The sequence below is a fragment of the Leptosomus discolor genome, chromosome 4 (assembly GCF_034619465.1).
Source record: "Leptosomus discolor isolate bLepDis1 chromosome 4, bLepDis1.hap2, whole genome shotgun sequence".
Classification (NCBI taxonomy): Eukaryota; Metazoa; Chordata; class Aves; order Leptosomiformes; family Leptosomidae; genus Leptosomus; species Leptosomus discolor.
This window is the reverse complement of record NC_141394.1, coordinates 31,491,990-31,512,911: the sequence shown is the minus strand read 5'-3', so window position 1 is coordinate 31,512,911 and position 20,922 is coordinate 31,491,990. Positions and strand designations below refer to the sequence as shown.

At 36.9% G+C, this 20,922-nt stretch overlaps 1 protein-coding gene across 2 annotated transcripts in view; it reads left to right on the top strand.

Annotated features, from left to right (window-relative positions):
• Positions 1-20,922, top strand: part of GRID2 (glutamate ionotropic receptor delta type subunit 2) — a 730,540-nt gene that overhangs the window by 155,638 nt on the left and 553,980 nt on the right. For both annotated transcript variants that reach the window (XM_086464050.1, XM_086464049.1), the window contains exon 2: positions 613-768. In XM_086464050.1, coding sequence (XP_086320176.1) covers positions 613-768 — 156 coding nt within the window. The remainder of the gene's footprint in view (positions 1-612; positions 769-20,922) is intronic.

Here is a 20,922-nt window from a genome sequence, read left to right as displayed (position 1 = left end):
AAGGCAGAAATTATTTTAATTAACCGCTTAAGCTTAATTTACTGACTTCAAGAGTCAGACGACTGGTGTGGTTGTTTTGCAAACGCAATAGAAATTAGACTTGTGAGAGTTTATATCAGCTGCTGACCTGTCTATTGATCATGGTTGTCAATTCTAACTCATTTTCTCACTGCTGATACCATTTTAGGCTTATTCTCACTTCACTTGAACTTTCTGGTTTTTGATTGTCACTGGACATGATGTTAAATGTGTATCCTAGCCTGTTGCAGTCATTCAATGTGTTAAATAGCACTCCTGCAAATGTAATTATTTCTCATTTCTTGGCCAAGTTCGTATACAGATAATTTGTTTTGTGCTTAACTAGATTTCCCCAATATTTCTAACTGGAATCAATGTTTCTCTTCAATTTATGTCTTAAATTATGCCAAAATATAGAAATTCTGTATATTGTGAAGTAGCTTCTGGGCTCTGTGTTGAGAACACTGTTCTTTAGGAGTGAGTGAAGGGATGATGTTATAGCGTAAAATATCTTATGTGCTTACGATTAATGCTTTAAGATACTGCATGTGAGAGGTGCAATGTGATTTTTGTGCTTTTTTTTTTCCTCCCCAGGGGCGATTTTTGATGAATCTGCCAAAAAAGATGAGGAAGTTTTTCGAATGGCAGTTGCTGATCTCAACCAGAATGATGAAATCTTGCAAACAGAGAAAATCACATGTTCAGTGACATTTGTGGATGGCAACAATCCGTTTCAGGCAGTTCAAGAAGGTAGGACATTAAAGAGATTTCCTGTTGTTGTTTCTACAGAGACATGCAAAATACTACACTGATAGCTAGCTTTATGAGAAATTTCTGTTTTGTTGGCTTGTTTTTACATAGAATATCAAATATTGCATTTAATTTTGCATTTAGCTGCTACAGTTTGTGCTGGTCTAGTGACTTCAAGCTATAAATTTAGCTTTTATCCATTTGGTAAGTAAAGGCTCTTGAAAATGATAGAGAAGTCAGACAGTTTGCTTTCACCTTCCCTCTTTTGCAGGCTGTTTTGAAGTTATTGTCAAACTGATAGTACTTACTTTCTGACAATATTATTTTTCGGTTTAATTTTGTGCAACTAATGGCACTTAGTTGGAAAACATAGCTTGTTGTGTGGATAGGCTTTTCAGCACACACACCTGAAAAAGTTATCTATTTTATAGGAGGGATTAGAGATAACCTGATGACTCAGAAAGCCACCTGTGTCAAATACGATTTTGTACTTGGTCCATCCTTTGTCGTTCCCCAATTATTGGACAAGAGATGAGGATGTTGCTTTGGGCTCCTGTGATAGCAGTAGGATGATAACAGGACCCAATATTTGAAATCCCTCTGAGCTGGATTAGTAAATCGCTGGTGTGACTGAGCAGTTGTCTGGAAAGACAGCTATATGAAGCCTTTAGAAATATGGATTCAAATTTGTTTCCTAAGCATTCATTATTTCTTTGCTGTTCTGGCACGCTAGCTTCTGTTTGAGACACAGATGATGTTTGTTGTAGGTATATTATCAAAGATTTCTTAACAAAAAATCAAGGTTTTTATGACTTCCTTTATCCTTCTTGGCTGTGTGTTGATGCATGAGGTTTAAGCAGCAAACTTGTGAGCAGTTGCCCCAATGCTTGTGAAGTCAAAGGTCAATACCTGTTTGGCTTCAACGGACTATTGACAAGGCAGTGTTAACAAAAAAGTGTTTACTGCTTATATGACAATTTTTTATCATTGACGTTCTTAATTTTTGAGAATTTAGGATTTTTTTGTTTGTTTTGTTAAATTTTACAAGTGGATAGACCTGTGTAATGAGAAGAATGACAGTCTTGGCTTGATAAGGCTGAGACAGAAAAAGAAGTGATTTTGAAAGTATTCCAATAAGAATCAATTCAATCTATTTCAATCTGAAAAGGCCAACATAAAAACTGAAGCTATGACTTACTTTTAGAATCCAGGGGGGGAAATGGGTAAATTAGGTCAATGTTTTTTAGATACTTTCTGCAATGTTAGTGTTTAAGGTTTTTTCCAGTTCATCCAGGATGGATAATGTTAGCTGATGCTCTGTGATTAACATTGATTAACACTGAAAATTAGCAATTAGTTTCCTTTATCATTGTGTTAGAGCAGTTGCAAGGTATTTCACGGATCGGTGTTTTATGCAACTTACTTATTTATTTCTAACTTAAAGAAGGTAGGACTGTCAAGTAAAGTAGAACATTCCAAAGGAGTTAATGTCCTAATTCTTCAATATTTGATTACTTAATTTTGAAAAAGTTACATTTGTCATTTTTGAAAATATATTGATATAGTCAATATTTGAATGTGAACAGAGTAGATTTGATATAAATTTTATTAACCTGTGTTAGGGGGTAAAGGTGTATTGTAACATTGATGGGTTCAAGAAAGTATTTGCCAGTAAAAACTATTTCTTGTAAATGCATGGTCAAATACAACTACATGGCTAGCAAAGTCTCATATTCACTATCTTTTAAGTGCCCCGTGTTTTGTTTGGCATAATTTGAGTGAAGAACAAAGGCTGAATCTTTCGCATGTATATATCTGTGAAATTTTACTTGTCAGATTATTTTACTATTTGTGTGTTTAATTTGTTTTAACTGATTATGGGCATAAGCTGTACTATAATTTTTCAATTACTTTGCACCAGTTTCCTCTCTTTCTCCTTTCCTCCATGTCTTTATATAACCTGCCCCCTGTTCTTAATAGGATTTCTTACAAGCATTAGTAGCAGGGAAGGGAACCCTGTAACTTGCCAGACGTTTCATGGTTTATCCCTTGGAAAAATGCTTAGCCAAAATGCACTGTGCTGAACACCAGAAAAAGTTCACTTAAACACTCAGGCCATGTCTGTATTCCATTTGTAAAAGAAATATTAGAATGAATCTAAATCTCAGGTTTTTAAATGTGTACGCCATTCATTATGTCCAAACTTGCCATTTCCATGCCAGTGTGACCCTTTCCTTGGAAGTGTAACAACACTAGTATGAGTCTGAGGTACCTTGGCCCCTTCTATCAGGTACAGCCTAATGTGCAAAAATTATCTTATTGATTTATTATTCTACTTTTTTTTTTAATGTTTTTTTTTATATAATCTGCTTGAAGTTTGCTTTGGTTTAATTCACAATATCTTGGTGGTTTTTTAATGAATTTGACTTTTTTCATCTTGTCTAAACTACAGAATAACATTTAAAAAAGAAGTTGAATAAAATGTTAAAGAATTGGAGCCATAATAATAACACAAAATTGATCTAAATTTGTCTAAAATATGCCCCTTTTAGTGGACAGAGAAGGTTCTTAATTAAACCTATCCAGGATTTTGAATTTCAAAACCCAGGAAATTATGAGCAAAGATCCGATAAAACAAGACATTTGGTACAGAGGATGTTTTTTTCAAATTTATTTTTCATAATGATCTACTAATGAACAGCATGTATTATTTCTACCTTTTATTTCGTTTTCTTAGCAAAATTAGCAAGTAAATCCCAAGCAATGAAAACAGGAACATTTAGATACTTAATACGATGTAAAGATAATGAATATGAGAGGATCGGCTGCTGTGCGGTACTTACTGTTCTTCCCTCTGTATCTGTTTTTATGAATTATTATGGTGCCCTGAAATGTCTTCCTTTTGTACCTTAGGGCATCTCATTAACAGTTCTGATTGGAGCAATGAGACTGTATTGCAAAGCTGGGTGGTTTTATCCTAGAAGAGCTGTGAATGACATGCCCCATAATATCACTGGAAGTGCCCTCAGGGACAATTTATAGGCATGTGCTAGTGCATGGAAATAGGAGGTGAAACTGAGTTTTTTTAAGTTAGGGAAATTTTTCTCCCCTTCAGTATGGGCTCTGTCAGAGAGGGCCAATAGCGAGCGTGATACATGCGGTTTACTGCGTGACCCATGTTTGCATGTCAACATCGTGGGGTGGTACAGGCACCCATCAGGATCGGATGAGGTTGAGAAGGAAGTCAAGTCCAGGGCAAGCCCAGGTGGTAGGTTGGGGTGAGGACCAGGGAGCTGATGGAGAGAGCTTGCAGAGGAGGAGAGTGGCTGAGAAGGGAGGCTGAGGCACATAGATGGTACATCCCAGGCCCTCGCAGCAGCTGCAGCCCAGTTACTGAGATGTGTCACAGTGGCAGTCACCTGAGGAAATGTCCAACACTGCATGTCCCTTCCTCTCATCCTTTCTTCAATACAAAATACTTCACAATTTTTGTAATACTCTTTTATGTGATGTCTAGAAATCTTTGGTGCTTGTGTGATTGAGAGAGGAAGATATTATGGCTGGGGTTTTTATGCTGTGCCCACGCCGGGTGCTACAAAGGGAAAGCAGAAATTTAACTTTTTGTATAGACAGTGAAGGAAGTAGGGATAATCAGTTTTTGCATGGTAGCAAGGCGGTATTTTAGCAGTACGAAACAAGGAATTATGATGCCAGATAAATACTGGTAGAAATAATAATATATATTAGGTAAACTTTCCTTCCTTTTCTGTGAGACCTCAGTTTACAGCAGTATTTAAGTAGGGGTGGGATAGGCCTTCAAAAGGTTTTGAGTTCTACAATACACTTAAACTGTAATTATTTTTGAAGAGAGTCATGTTTCTATATTTCTTTTTAATGGACTGGTTTTTTTTTCTTTCACTGGGAGATTTGGTTGAAATAAATGTATTGCTTCTGTCTTGTTTGTCAGAAAAAAGTTGTGCTCTCTTATGTTTCTCTTTCTTTGATTCTTCTTGTGCTTACTTCAATACACTAATAATTTAAGCCCAAGTTTTATGGTTCAAAGCCTGTTATTTCCTCCAATCCTTAATTTCTCATTAATAATATGATCATATGGTTGCTGAATGGCTAATGTGAAATATGCAATAACCTGTGCATTTTTGTGGGACTCTCTGCTAAATTACCTTGGTAGACAGATTACTAAATATCTGTTTTAATTCACTGCTAATGATTCTCTAAACCCTCCTTGTCTTCTGAACATTTTCCACAAAGTCATGTTCTTGCAATACTGATTTACTTACATTTGGGGAATGTGTTTTCCTTGAAGCAAGTATTCTTTTCTGCCATAATTCCTATCCCAAGGCACGTGGAGGAAGGGGAGGCCTTTGGGAACTTGAACCAGAGGTAATACTTTGGCTTGTGCTGATCTGCCTCCTTGGGCAGCACAGCTTCTAGAGCTCCCATGCTGCCATTTCCACTTGCACACCAGGAGTTACAGAGCAAACTCCGAAGGTGTTTGCAGTGCTTGAGGCACCCGCAGCATCTGGAGATTTGTTGGAGCTCGGCAGGACCCACGTCCAAAGACATGTAGGGTCCTCGGAGATCCAGTGCCAATATTTTAAACCTAATGGCAAACATTTCGTGCTGATACTTTTTTTTTATCCTGCTCCTTTTTTCTACCTCCTTTTTTGACAATATTACATTTTACCTATCTTAAATGATATCTCTACAGTAATCCAATGTTGTCTTCTATAGGTTACCTATAACGCATGACAAATCGATTTGACTGATGCCGTTTGAAATCCACTTAGTTTGACAAGTCTTGATATTGTGGTGTGGTTTGGGCTTTGGTTGGGTTTTGGTTTTTTTTTTTTGGTTGGTTGATTATTGTTTTTTTTAAACCAACCTTTTTGTCATTCAGGTTAGTCACCAGAGTATGCTTACAGACACCAACTCAAGCCTTCGTAATGGCTTTTGAAAGCTTATTGTGATCAGTGAAGTAAATAAGGCAGTGAGTCATAACTAAATGGGATTCAGCTGTAGAGTAACAGAGGTTTGTAGGACAACAATATGTATGAAGGTCACATGCAGGATTTTATTCAAGCAAAGTTTTATGGTCAAAAATTACAGCCTGATGGATACATCTGCTTTGGCCTTTGGGACTGGATGAATGTAATAAGATTGTCCTTTCCCATTTCTCTGATTCCTGTAGAAACCCGTTTAAATCCATGGATTTCATGGACTGCTAAACTTTCTTTCACTTTGTGTCACTTATTTCTTCAAAATTCTCAGCCTTTCTTGTGCTGTTTATTAACCAGTACATGTTCAGTTTGAGATTAAACCTTTACAGGGTTGCACTTCTTCACTGCCCTTCCATTTCACTCCAGATTTGCTTTATTATTTCCCAATAAAATGGATTTTGATCTGAAAAGATATTACTAATACTGAGGAGGAAAAAAATAATTTTCAACTAGGATTTGAGCCATAAAAAGTTAAGGGAGAAGAGGAGAAGCATTTTAATAGTGATATAAAATTCCATCGTAAAATCAGAAACTACTGGAAATGTTTGCAATTGCAAGTTGCTTGTATCGTCAGTACTTCAGAGAATATGGCAGAAAAAATCTTTTGAATTACCTGTCCTCTGTACATCCACATAGTGCACCAGCAGTGGTGGCACCGTCCCCTGTTCTCAAAGTGCTGGGTGAGAAGCCTGGTACTGTTACACAGGCTTTGTTCTCATTTTAGTCCTGCTAACCCCACAAAATCAATCAGATCTCAAATTTACGTAAATGCACCATGGAGGTCCAAGTGTTGGCAGCTTAAGAAAAAAGATTTTACAACACTGGTGATAACATCATGACAGTTGGGAAGACAGTGGTTGCATGGAAGAAGATTAGGTAGAAGGGAAGAGTGAGCATTGACTGAGCTAGAAAAGGGACATGTAATAGAGGCTTAGTTTAGGAGGAGGAGGATGCATATTTAACACATTTTCAGCAACAGATTCAAAGCTATTGTGACCTTCCTTTGCCTGGAAGTAACCTACGCAGAGTGTACTGCAAACTGTAAAAGGGGATCAGATTTATTTTGAGTAAGGCCTTATACTGTTACAGCAGTTACCGTAATTGCAAGACTTCCACCGCTCTCCAGCCTCTGAATTTTGGGCTCCAATGCTTTCTAGTTCCTACTTCTTTCTGTAGGAATGTTTTCTCCAATTGCAAGATAACTTCCATTATCTTCCAAATCCAAATAAATGAAAAAAAAAAAAAAAAATCAGTCCATCAAGAATGGATTTCTCGAGGGTAGTTTAAGCAATGTGAGAAATATGTTTTGAGGAAAAGGAGTGCAAATCTTGAAATCGTTAGTATTTGCAGGTGGCAAATCTAAGCAAATTAAACTATAGATATTAGTTGAAAAGCTTTTTCTGAAGTATGCTTTCCAAACTGCTGAGCCAAAGGGGGAAAAGGAGGCTTTCTACAATGCAGGCTGGGGCAAGATCCTGCCATCTTTTAGTTGTTATCCATGTTGTCTCACAGAACACTTAAAACCCACTGAACATACAATTTATGGCTGCTGCATGTCTTTGTTGTGGCTTAAGGAAAGAATATTAGTGTTTCTATGGAAACCACTTTTCTTCAGGTGACCAGGAAATCCAGTAGCATCCCCCTGTTATACTCGGCCGCATCACAGCATTCAGATGCAATGATATGGTTGGAGGTACTTACATAGGATCACACATCAAACCAAGGATTAGTGTTTCAGCATTTACATTACCTACTCTACTACCTTTCTGCAGTCTTTTTTTCCTTCTGCTTTCTGGTGACTTTAAAACAGCAGGAGTGATTTTTCATGACACTGATGCCATTTGCCGTTGCCATTGCAAAAGTTTGGCTCAACATTGATTTTTATGGCCGATTTTGACATTTCTATCCGAGCTTCCATTTTCAAATGACAGATGGGAATTTTAATAAGCTTGAAAGAATTTCCTTCCCAGGCTTTTGTTTAAAAAGCATGTGACTGTGAGGCAGGCTATTAAAAAGGTGAATCTTTTAAAAAGGTGAATCAAATAAGTGAATAAATAACTAAATAAGTGTGATGCCCTTTGATGGTGAAGTGCAGTCAATTTTATCCCATTACTATAAGAGTAGCTAGATAGGCTGATATTCTGTAATACTTACTCTTTAAATCCAGATTGGATCACTTCTGATTTTGCAATATGCATATTTCCACTTGGAGTTCACAAGTGCCCGATATATGTTTTCATACATTAAACACGGTGCTTTAGTCTGCTGTGTTAATGTACTCTGACACACTGCTAGTGGTTTACTTTTAAGAGAGATATACAGATTGTGATGTGATTAAATAATATCAGCAGTACACTTAAATGTTTAAAACCACCGTGCCTGAAGGCTTTTGGGGTATTTTAACAAACAGAAGTATAAAGACAAAGCAAATAAGAGATGCTTCATCTTCCTAGATGCCAATTATTTAGCTAGCACCCTAGGCTATCAGTCCCCCAAAGTAATTTCCTTAAATAAGGAATGGACACCCTATCCGAATTTCCTCCCTGTCTCTTTGTGAGGCAATGTCCACTAAAATCACTGCAGCAGTCAATCATCACTGTCCAACTAGAAATGTATATTCCCAGACAGACCTCACAGCCTGCAAGCTTGCAGCAGGTTGTGGCAACTACCAAGCAATAAACTGCTGCATTCAGTTGTTTTCTGCTATACAGAGTCCTCCCGAGTCCCCTTGTGAAGTAATGTTAATTTGGGATTTTGCTTTTGCTTTTCCTAAGTTCTTTGAATTAAGCAAAAGCCACTAAGTCTTTGTTTCACCTGACAGTTTAGGTACAAATATGTACCCAACTGCTTGAAGACCTGTATTTGCTGTATGTATTTATATCTGTGTTTGTCTAAAAGTCAATGTAATTAATTTTAATTAATTAACTGCTTAATTAATTTAATTCTCCCCTTTGAGCCTTCCTTGCTCTTCTGCCTTTCCTTCTTAAATATCTTTTGCTTTTTTTCTTGTTGCCATAATCTGTTAGCTCTTTGGGCACAGGCTGTGTTCTTAGTAAGTACACTGATCTTTATTTGAGGCAATTGGGTATTTATGTGATGCAAATAATTTTAAATGTACTCCCCTGTCTCTATGTATATGATCAGAGACAAAGTGTACTTTATGGAGGACAGTAGTGTTTTAAAATCTAATTCTGATAATGAGGAAATGAGCCATGTCACTCTGGAGGTGAAGCCTGAAGTGAATTATGAAGGTCATTCTCTTAGATGGGAAAATTAGTTATATTTTAGTCTGGTTCCCTGTTACTTAGACCCTTTATATTGTACACTACCAAGTAATTTTGACTAAATATCAATTAATGAAAAATTATCTGAGCAAAAGAGAGCAGTTACAAGGACAGATTTTGAAACTAGGTGGTGTTTTATTAAAACACTAATCATATCAGAAAACTATAACCATTCGTGTTAACTTTTTGAAAGGTTGTCTGCTGTGAGATTTTAATGCTTGTTCTATTTGACTGCCAGTGTGCCTTTAGCTTCTGTGATTCCCGGCCCTTCCGAAACTTTTTTTTTCCCCACTTAAAATCCAATCTTTTGCAATTCTTCATTGTATAGTCTGAAAGAGTATTGAGGTGAACGAAGCCACTCTGAAGGATGCCGCCATTAAGTGAAGCACTTGCAAGGGGGGGATGCGACACGTAGCGCTGATGGTAATCAGAAAACATTTACTCTGATCCTGGAACAGGGAGCCTTGCAGAGCCTCTCATGTACTGTTGGCACACAAGAGGGAGATTGGGTTTGGGATCTTTATGTAAAGGTATAAAGCACTAACACTTGGGATTTAACTTCATGTGGAAATTAAGCACCTGCTTAAAGGCTTTCCTGAGCAGCGATAGACTTAAGCAATCCCAAATCAGTGACTTAATTTTCTCTGGCAGCTGGTATTCATTCTTTTGTTTACTTTAAGGGTATATTTTCTTCAGAAACTTGTAGATCTTAACAGCATTATCGTGTCCTGCACCTCTGGTTGCCCAAATGACAGTGCCAGGTGGCTGTAGCTCCTCTGCTGTTGCTGGAAGCAGAAAATGTGGCTGCAGGTCACGGCCATGCCCTGTAATATCTGGAAAAAAGTTTGAAATCAAACGAATCTTCCAGAGTTCCAGGCCACAAAACACAGTTAAATAAGTAAAAGCCTACAGAGGTTTTGCTTCTGACACTATGTTTTATGACAAGAGGGTTATGATGTACTGAGCTCGGTCATCACAAAGTACTAGCGAGCTGTACTCGAAATTGCAGTTTGATGTTACAGGTAAACAATTTATGTTCATCTCATCCCTTTGTGGCCTGGTGCAGGAAGGGAAGCCAGCAAGAAGCTACATTCTTTTTCAAAAATGTTATGTCTATTTAGAACCAAGCTGTGACTCAGTGGCAAGCCTTGTGATAGCCAGCCCTTGCAAAGGGCAGAGGTAGGGAGCGTGATCCCCCCTTCTGGGTGCAGCCGGATGTTGGACCAGCTTTGCTGTAATGTTGGGTACCAGAAGCTGAAAGCAAACAGTCATTAATTGGTCAAATACAGAAGAAGCCAGCTGCCCTAAGAGAAGAGACTTTTGCATTTTTGAGATGCCATTTCAGTGAAAAGGGGTGCAAAAACGTTGTTTCCTGAACAGAGAAGAGGAGTGTTTGGAGAAGATGAAATCTGTTCAGACTACCAGAAAGAGTTTAAAAAAAAAAATTACCTGGGTTATAATGGCTAACATGCTCTCTAATGGGTGCAGTCTGAAGTCTGAGGTGATGCAAAGAGACAGACTTGTCAGGACACTTGTAAAAAGGCTCGATAATTCTATTTGAAACATACAAAATTTGAGTTTCTTCCCAAAGTCTTTGCTAATCCTAATTCTCTGCTAGAAGAAAGCAAAAGGGAGTAAATGGGTATAGATGAAGGAAGAAGACAGCTTCTACTTGTTTTTCTTGCCTTTCCAATTTTTTCTATGTTTTTCATGTATTTTTCATTTCATCTTAATTTTGCACTGATGGATCAAATGCTGAGCCAAAATCACGCTCTTCTCTGTGTTGACTCGTTGAGTTCCACACACCATGGAGCAGAAATTGCTTCCTCTGATGAGAAGGGGAGAGAGTCTTGAGATACCTGCACAGCATAGGGGCAAGCAGTACCTTGCCGAACTCAGTCATGTTAGACAAATACAGTGACCTTGATTTAGAATAGTAGTAACTGAGTGTAAAGCAAACCTCTGAAAACACTAACTTAACAAAATGTTTTTGAGTAATTTTCATTGCTGCATTCTCCTTTGCCATTAGAAGATGTACTGTTCTACCTTATCTTTATCTTGAAAAAATATGTATCTATTCAGAAAAGCATTTTTCTGTATTCTGGGAAGCAAGGCTTTCCTTTGTAGTCTTTGCTAGTAGCAACAGCTTCCTTTCTAACAGGCAAATTGTGTCTTTCAGTACCAGATAACAGCATTATATTGATAGTTCACCGGAAGTCTGTAGTTGGAACATTTTTTTTTCATTTACTTTCATTATTTGGAGGATTAATCTTTTAAAAGAAGGTTGGCATCTCGGGAAGCCCGGTACACCGTTATTGCTTGGCCCTATGAGTCACACTCAATTCACAATTTTTTAAGCATAAAACATACTTCTTTTAAAAATATTTGTCAACTTCTTTTTTGGAGAGCCTTGGAGTTAAGCAAGATTTTGTTGTTTATATTTCAATACACCATGAAGAATTTCTGTAACACTTTTGTCTCTTTCTCTCTGCATAAGATTCCTTTACCCTCATCAATTCATGCCTGAAAATATATTATTAAGATTTATTCTGAGGGGGTTTTTGCGTCAGAAGGGAGGATAAATAGTCATAATTCACATAAAGGGCTACTTAAACCTTCCTTCAGCTCATCCTTTAGGTCAGTAAGGCTTGCTTGAGCTAGGTTCTGATTCTTTGGAGACAAAATGCCATCATTGACAGGTTGCGTTGTTTTATGTAGCATCAACGTTCTTTAAGAATCGGTTTCCACATGTGAAAAGCAGTTGTGGATGTAACAAATGGGGCTGGATATGGCTAGTCTCTGTTCCTCCTTCTTTCAATAAAATTAGCAAGAAAGGCAGTGCGTTAAGATACTTGTTTTTAGGAAGTGCTGTAATCCTAAGACTCCTTGGAATTTCAGCAGAACTAGAGCAGAACTAGTTCCAAAGTTCAAATCAATTTTTTAAATTAAATGTACCTGTTAAATGTATTTGACCCTGCCAAGATCACGTCTTGGGAATTTCTGATTCTAACTTTCATGTCTAGTCCCTAAGCTAGGTTGATTTGCCAGTTCACATATGTTTCTCCTTTATCTTTGGCTGATTTTCTGTTTTTCAGACATTCATTTCATGTGCAATCTAACTTTATGGGGAAGTTAGGTGCTGCTATGAATCAGCAGATGCTGTTTTCTTATCTGCAACTGAAGAAATAAACTTTTTTACAACATAAAAGTGAGTTCAAAACGGTCTGTAGATAAGTGATTTCACATTTGATTTGATAATGAAAAGCAGAATTTTGAGTAGTTTTTCTTCATGTTAATGTTTCTTGTATTGCTAAATTATAGTATCCTCCTCCACGAACAAATTCTAGAGAACTGCTTGAGCTTTCCTGTAAGGGTTGTCCATAACATATCCACTCCTCTTCCTTTGCCCTATTTATTCCTGTTGGTTATTTCTGGCTGGTCATTGGTTGTTTCTGACAGTGATTGTTTCTATCAGGCCAATTTTTATGACATGAATATACAAGAATCTAGGAAGAAGTTCTCAACTTTAGCTGACATTATGGCTCTAAATTACCCCGGAAAATCAGTATGGTGACTCATGTTTGGAAGCACCAGGCTCAGCAAATCTTTCTGATAACTTCAGAGAGATCAGTTGTACCATAGCAAGTTGGAAAATATTACATGTAAAAAATCCAAGGACTCAACGATATGTCTGTTTTAGTGATTTTATTCGAAGTTAAGGCTGAGAATAATAGAAACAAAATGGAATCAATGTAAGTTATCAGCTTACTCTGTAGTATTTTATGTGTTTTGCCAAGCTTTCTTGCTGTGTAAGATCTTGGTGGGTTCCAGTGTTCAGCAGAATTTATTTTGGAGTTCAACTCAGATTTCTCACACTGCAAAGGGGTGTTAAATCTTCGTAGAAGTGGCTGAAATATAGGTAATTTAAGAAAGGTCTGTCAAAAAGCAACAGAAGCAATGTAGCAAATGAGACTGACTGCTGTCATATTTTTTCAGGGAAGATTTCTTTCTCACAAATTGACAAGCTGAACTGTACCACTGATGTGTAGGAAAAAAAGAGTGGGATGGTACAAAGTGAAAAATGTGAAAGTAATGTTCAAAGACTTGTTAGTGCCTTTCCAAACATGTTTAATATCATGCATATTAGAACGTAGTGCTGTTAATGCTAGAGATTTTGATCAAGTACCTGAAGGGTAAATGCAAAAAGTTCATGGTGGCTTTTTTAATGTTACCTAGAAGATGCAAAAGTGAAGTAAAAAAAAAAAAAAAAAAAAAGAAGTAGGTGTTCATTATTGACTGTACCAAAAGAAAAATGGCTTGAAGTCTTCCTTCCCTGCAACCGCCTGAGATTTTGAATACTACTGGTGATATGGAGCCACTTGGGAAGCAGTGCAGGATTCATTGCAAGACTCATTACTTATATAAGAAGGCTTGTACATTTTTTAGAAACAAACATCCCAGCTGGAAGCAAGGAATTTTGTGACATCTCTGCATCACAGGAGATCTCTACTCAGCTGCAGGATTACAGAGTGAATGAAGTTTCTCTCATCTAGGGAATCATCACTTTCTCCAGCTTTTCAAATTGCTCTGTTTCTTGAGGTGAATTAGGCTGGCCATTTTGATTTCAAAAGGTAGGTATAAGTCTTCACACACATGCTACTATTCAGACTTTGTGAAGTTGGAAAGATTTAGAAGTATTGGGGTGTCTGCATGTGGCTACTGAAGGGGTTAACAGTCACTAGAGTTTAGTACTAAATAGTTATCTCTTCTGTAGAGAGCTGTATTCTATAAAGACTATGGAGAAACTATAAAGCTGGAGAAATGCTCATGTGTACAAAAAAAGCTGTGCTATTTCTTTATGTTTCTTTGTGGAACCTGAAGAAGAAAGGATTGCATTGCCCTCTGAGGGCCTTGGTTGTGATGCATAGAGGAACTTATGCAAAATTATCCAAATTTATTTTAACTGTAGATATTTATCAAGCAAAAGTAAATTGTATCGTTGCAAGATCTAAAATGCATTTGTGTATCTGGTTCTTTTGTAATGGGAAATGAAAGAAACCTTTAGAAAAATATGAAATGCGTGTACTTGTCATGAGTTGAATAACTGAAGTCTAGTGTGGCTGACTAACCTAGGATCTCCTTTTTTCTTTTATTTTTTTTTTGCCCTCTCAATTTCTACTGAGGACTCTCAAATTCTATTAATAGAGTTGAAAAGCCATCTCCCATGGGGTTGAGTTATATCTTTTTAATTGGTGTATAGATCACAGATCTGAAGAGTTTAAGCCTAATTCTCTAGCCCTCACTTTCAAAATAGGAATTGAGTAGAAACCCGTGCCTGTAACCTCTGTTGGATTCTGCAAAAAGCCTGAACAGTGACATTGCAAGATGGGAATGGGGTTTCACTTTTCAACTAACATAGGGAATCTGAGGGTATTTCTTCAGATCAGTCATTTGTATAAATTCTTGCTATTTATACCTAGCAATGTATTAGTGGAAAAGAAAGTATTGCCATTAGAAAAAACAAAACAAACCCCAAAATAGAGATGCTTGTGGATACATACAGGACATTAACTTGTGATAAAATTCTTATAGTTACCAAGGCTAAAAGAATACACATGATGTCATCTTAAAATGCATCAATAATTTTTCCGTTAAACCTATCATTGTATCAGCAACTTGAGCATTTGAAATAGACATTTCCTAAAGCTTTACCTGGCATTAAAATTACTTGGCAGAAGTATCTGTTATGCAGAGTCATTACATCTGGCAGATGGAATCTATATCTAGATAGAATAGATTGCAGTTTTGGAAATATCAGACTTTTGGAAAAGTAAAATATGATTCCCAGGTTGTATGTTATGTTTGGATGAAAGTGAACTTCGAAATGGCTACCCGCTTTTGGTAGCGTGTTGTCAACTCTCCTAGAGCTGACTCAGTGTGCAGTCTGACTATTTTTTAATTGTTTATCTCGCAATTCATATAAGATAAATTTAATATCATGACTGTTACTATAGAACTATATAGAGCATAAGTATGTAAGTGTGAATTTAAATAGTCTGGTTTATGAGGTTTGCTCTTTCCAGGCTGCCTCTTGAAACAGTTGAATCCAGTTCTGTCTTTCTGTATACTGTGCTCTGGACTTCCCTAAATTTGGAAGGGAATGCATGCTACTTGGCTGGGTTCCCTATGGCAGACATCCTCATTACAGATCTGCAGGGCTGCGGTCATATGGACTCGTAACAAGAAATCTCCAGTGGGCCAAAGTGGGATGAAGGTTACTTTGTACACAAAGAAATTTATTTGTGTTAAGCTAGGATATAAACTGAAAGGGGAATAACTATTTCTGATTGATATTTTTTGATCAAATGTATTCTAGTCTGCAGAGACAATTGGCTATGAATATCCACGAAGATATTTACTTAAGAATAGCTATTTTGAAACAAATTTCCATACTAGTAGAACCTAAGGTATTCAAATTCCACACTACTTGAGACAAAAATTCACCATAATGTGTAGGAGGAAAAAAGAACAAACCAAAAAAACCCAAAACCTAGAAACATCTCATACTGTTTAGGACACTTTGCTTTTGTTTTCTTGTTGCCTAATGTTCTCGTATGTGTCAACAACTTATGTGGTTTGGAGGAGAGGGTCAGGAAGGAGCGGAAGAAAACTTCTTTGTGTTCCTGGAGATATAGTTTTCCTGTCTTTTGTTTTACACTTTTATTTGGTGCTCTGCCTATGCAATATGATAGTGTTTTGGATAGCGTTTAGTTTTCTGCAGAATAAGTAACTTATATAAATGATTTCATTACGGACAAACTGTCTTGTTATTTTACTAGGAACTGCTCTAGAGACAGCTGTCATTTCATGCAGTTTTGTCTCTCCAGGTAAACAGCAGTTTATACAAAGCTTAATTTTGGAATTTTCTAAAATATATTATAAAATATGTATTTTCCAGTGAGTATACCTGCACTGTATCTCGCCTTATGCAGTTATCAGACTGATTGGTACCAATTATAACCTGTCCTCTAATTCTTTACGACCTCTGTAGTTTTTCATTTTTCTGTTTGTGATGGTTGATACAACAGTGAGTGGCCTATAGTTATTGGGTCACCCTCCTTCAGTATTGCAATAGTGAAATTTTTAGTGTTGCAGAAACTCTCCACGATTTAAGGCTTTATTTTAAAATTTAGTACCAGCATATTAGCAATTATTTCCTCAGCTAACTTTTAGGATTCTTGTATTATAAACATTTAGCTTTAGTGATTTGAAAGCATTTCCACTTGATGAATAAGATTGCTTCCAGAAAATGATGTAAACAGATACTGAAAACACATTCTTTTATGAATGGTAGTGCTGGTTTTCCCCACTGTCTCTCTGCAGCAGCCCGCAGACAGCAGCCCAGCCTTGCTATCTGATTACAGCAGTGTTGGGCTGTTCTGAAGGGCTGTCCGCACTGTGTGATGATGAGTCGTCAGAAAAAGCAAGGCTATGATAATGCAATGCAAATGTCCAAGCAGAATAGTAAAATGTTCCCCAGACTGAGCTAATACCACTTGCCATTCACAAGTTTTGGAGGCTCCTGAGTGCTGTTTAGCATAATGTGTGTTTTTTGGAGGCTAAAAAATCAAGGGATGGGGTAGAGGAGATGTTTCAAAGGACGATAATTACTATCACTTGAAAGGCACTGTACTCGAGCAGCAAGAATTTGACATCCCTGAGCATTATGAATCTGTTCCGTTCCCTTCACCCACTTCCTGTGGCGTCACATTCTGGTTGTTTTCAATAGCTGTACAAAGAAGTTAAATCTGTTTATTCCAACTAAAACTCTGAATACAGGATAGACAAGCCCAAGTTTATTGCTTGATTTGCTTTTTGCTCCTTGCTCTGCATTATTGTAAGAGGGCAAGAAAGCTTCATGTTTTATTCAGTTATTATAATGTATATTTAATTTACATTTCTAATGTTTTTGAAGGTGAAGGATAACAATTTCAGCAGCGATGAACATGGTAATTTAATTGGTTGTAGGGCAATCCTAAGATTCTCAGAAATGGCTTCATTGGTAAGTCTTGCAGAGCCTTAAACAAGCATAATACCCAGTCAAAGCTCACCTGTATTAAACTGTCACCTTCACCCCTTGAAGTAGCAGGGAGTTACAACTGTGCAGCTGTGTCAGTGTTGCCTGTTTGTTTCATTTCAAATGTTTGCAGGAGGAGAAACAAAATCTAAAGGAATGAATAGAGGATACCAAGGAATGCTAAAAACTGCTGAATGCTTCCTTTAATTCCTTTGTCACTGGAAATTATTGAGGTTGTCATTTGAAGTTATTACTTGTATACCTGAGAAATGTAGGAACAAAAAATGGCCCATATTAAAAGGGAGTATATGAAGTTTTTGATAGTGAAATTTATGTCTCTTAATCCAGTGACTACCTGCAGGATCTCGGCTTCTAAGACAGCATTTTTTACCTGTGGATTGTGTGTTATGAAAGATACCACAAATAAGATGAGACAAATACACCTTAGGACTTCTGATGGCTAGTGTATGCCTTTTGCTATGTTTTTCTTCACTTAAAGACATATGGACAATTCTATCAAGCCAAAGGATCTGCATTCTCCAAATTAATTGCTGAGGTGATAGTATTTTCAACCTTCTAATAAATTATTTGAAGTGGAAACTCAGATAGAAAAATCTCTTTAATCAAATTAAAGTTATTAATGTTGGTCCAGAGAGGTTGTTTATCTATAGAGTGTAATTGCACCACTCACATTTTATCAAGCTGTGATTACCAAAATAGAGATCACTTAAAAAAGAAATTAGGTACTGTTTTTTACAGTGTTTCTTCAATATGGCTGAATGCCCACTTTGTTGTACTACTTAGAACATTGGTGGTAGATGTAAGCCTCCTTTTGCAAAAGATGTGTGTCAGCAAAGCTGGTGTCCTAGTACTGAACTACATACATACAGAGACGATATATATGTTTTCCTCTTCCAAGCCTACTTCTACATCTTCATTCCAATTTATAGTTCTAGACTACTGCATAATACGCATCTTTTACTGTTTTCTAGTTTTCTCTAAAGCTTCAATTCTTTTGAAGCATTCCTGAAACACAAGATTTTTTGTGTGTAGTTGGTAGTTACAACATGGATATGAAAATAACCGAAGTATTTAAAACACAATTTTTGACCTGAGGTGGGTGAATATTCCCAAGATGCCTCTCCTGCCTGTTCCTATAGTGATATATCTTCTTTATTATTTCTGTCCTTCTGGTGTGTTTTTTACCATTCGGAAGCCAGAATTATGAATATACTCATTATTACTTATCTGAAATTGATAAAGATGTTCTGCACAATGTGCAGGAGGTTGGCATTTTGTTCATTAACTTTCTCTTGATTAGGCAGATTTTTAGGCTGCTTAACTCTGTAATTTATTTGATATACGAATCACTAAAGAAAAGGTGGGTATGTTGTAACTGACTGGATCAAATATCCTTGCACCTCCTACTGCCACCTTGTAAGCCAAAATATACACATAGAATGGGTCAGGGGATGATTTCATTGAAAACACTGATTTAAAATTAGATCACAATAATTTCTGCAGCATCAAGCCATAGTGTTTGTAAGGCAGTTTAATCCTGTATGAATTATTGTTTAGATAAAGATTATTAATTACTAGCTGCTGTTCAGTTAATGGCAACATGCCAAGAGAGCACTCAGCACTGTTCACCCATCTATCCATTGTAGTGAGTTGGAGTCAACTCGAATATTTGGCTTTAGAGCAGAAAACTTCAAATAAATTTGCCTGCCACTTTTTAAAATTCTTTCAATTATTCTTTCTATTAATAAAATTCAGATCTGGAGCATCATTTTTAATGTCCAGATCTAGGCAGAGAGGGAGGACAGAAAATTGATTGGGAATTGTATTAGTACTGTTGTGTCTTCCCACCTACTAGCAATTGCTAAAATTGTTATTGCAGGTACATTAGTAATAAACTCCAGTCAAAGCTGTCTCCAGTTGGGCTGTTTTCCTATATCACTGATCTCTTTTTGAAAGTTACTTAATTTTTCCTGCCTATTCAGTTATGATTTTTTCTACCCATTTCTTTCCCCCAAGAATATCTGTCTTTGTGAGATGTTACCACACAGTGTACTAGAGTTTTCTCTATTAACAAGTTAGCAAGGCCCATTGGAAATTGTATTGTTACAGCATATACAGTGCAATAACCTATTCCAAATTATGAGGAGAAAATCAAGGGAGAGCAAATTTATTTTCATTACACTTATCCTATTTGACATTTGTAATTTTTATGTAATGAACTAGCACTTTCAGATGAAGAGCAGTCAGAGAGTGTGTAATCCATTTGTGTATCCTGCAGTGCAGGGCTGTGAAGGAAAAGCAGGACACTTCACCAAGTAACTCCACAATACAAGTGATAACTTCCTCCAGCCAACTCCTGCATAACACTGGGAGTCCTGGGAAGAGCACCCGCTGGCTAAATGAGCACATAATATTCAAAGAAGCAATTGTAGGAATTTGACTCCAGGGTTGACAGACACAGCACTGTTTTAAATTAGCCTTTCTTTTATTTTTAATTTTACTGTACAACAAGAGGCCTGAAGGGCACCATGCAGAGATGGTTAAACACTTGTGCAAAAAGGTTTCTGTATTTATATTTATATATATATATATATAATAATTCCAAGTATGAAGCACTAGTTTAAAAAATGGCATTAGTGAATGTCACAGTCATGTTTAAAACAAGCAGCAAAATCCTACATGGTGTTTTGGTAAAAGGCAGACAGTGTTAGACTCTTTCATTCATGAGATAGGTTTTTTTTCCCTTGAGATTACCCTGCTCAGTTATAACCAAAGAGCTCTCTGATAAATTTTCTAGGTGCAAATATAGCTTTACAGGAGCTTTTATAATTTAGAAACATTTTTACAAGAAAATTATGTAAGGCCTCAAGCAGGAGCTCTTAAAGCAAGTTTCTTTAACATTATGTGTTATTAAAAAACTATAACATAGAGAGAGAGAGCAATGTAAAGAGTGATTACTGAGAATTGTCCTTGAAGCTGTCCATATAATCTTAGCATAAAATAATTTCTTGTCTTGTTTTTTTTGTAAATTTCTGTGTTTTTAAGATGTGAGCATGTATTTATGTACCATGATGTATATAAATAAAATGCGAGATTGCAGAAAATGGGAGGCTTAGCAATCTTTTGTAGTGCTTGGTACGTGTATTAAGACACTACTTATCTATCTGTCATATACCAGTAGTGCTTTAAACCACTTTTCCAGATAAGATTTTTACTTTGACTGTGTTAATAGGCCAAATCAGCAAATGAGAAATCATGATGGGATAAGGAGAAGAGGAACTGGCATGTGGCTTGTTGGCTTTGATGAAGAGTGTGTGACAACAGGTTGGCTCCAAGAGGAGGGAGACCAACTGTTTGTACTCTTGTCTTGCCGTGGTGGTAGGTTTTGCCCACTGATGCTTCCAGATCAGAACAATGAGATTCAGCAGTCTGGGGTTTCATACATGGGAAGTTACAGGAGTGCCTGACACTGTTATTCACCTAGGTACCTTTGAAACTAATTTGTGAGGGTTCAACATGGAGTAAGAGGAACTGCAGGGTGAGAGATGAGAACTACTCATCCGAGGCATAGTTCTGCCTGCGCTTTCACTGTAGATACACGTACTGAATAAGCCCCACACCCCTGGGAAAGAACCAAACCCAAAGCTTGAGATGTGTAACAACTTTCTGTGAATGACTGGCATTCAGGATATCATTAAATGTAACTGCAGGCAACTTTCTGTTATCTCACTCTTCCAGTGCAACAGTTTTAGAC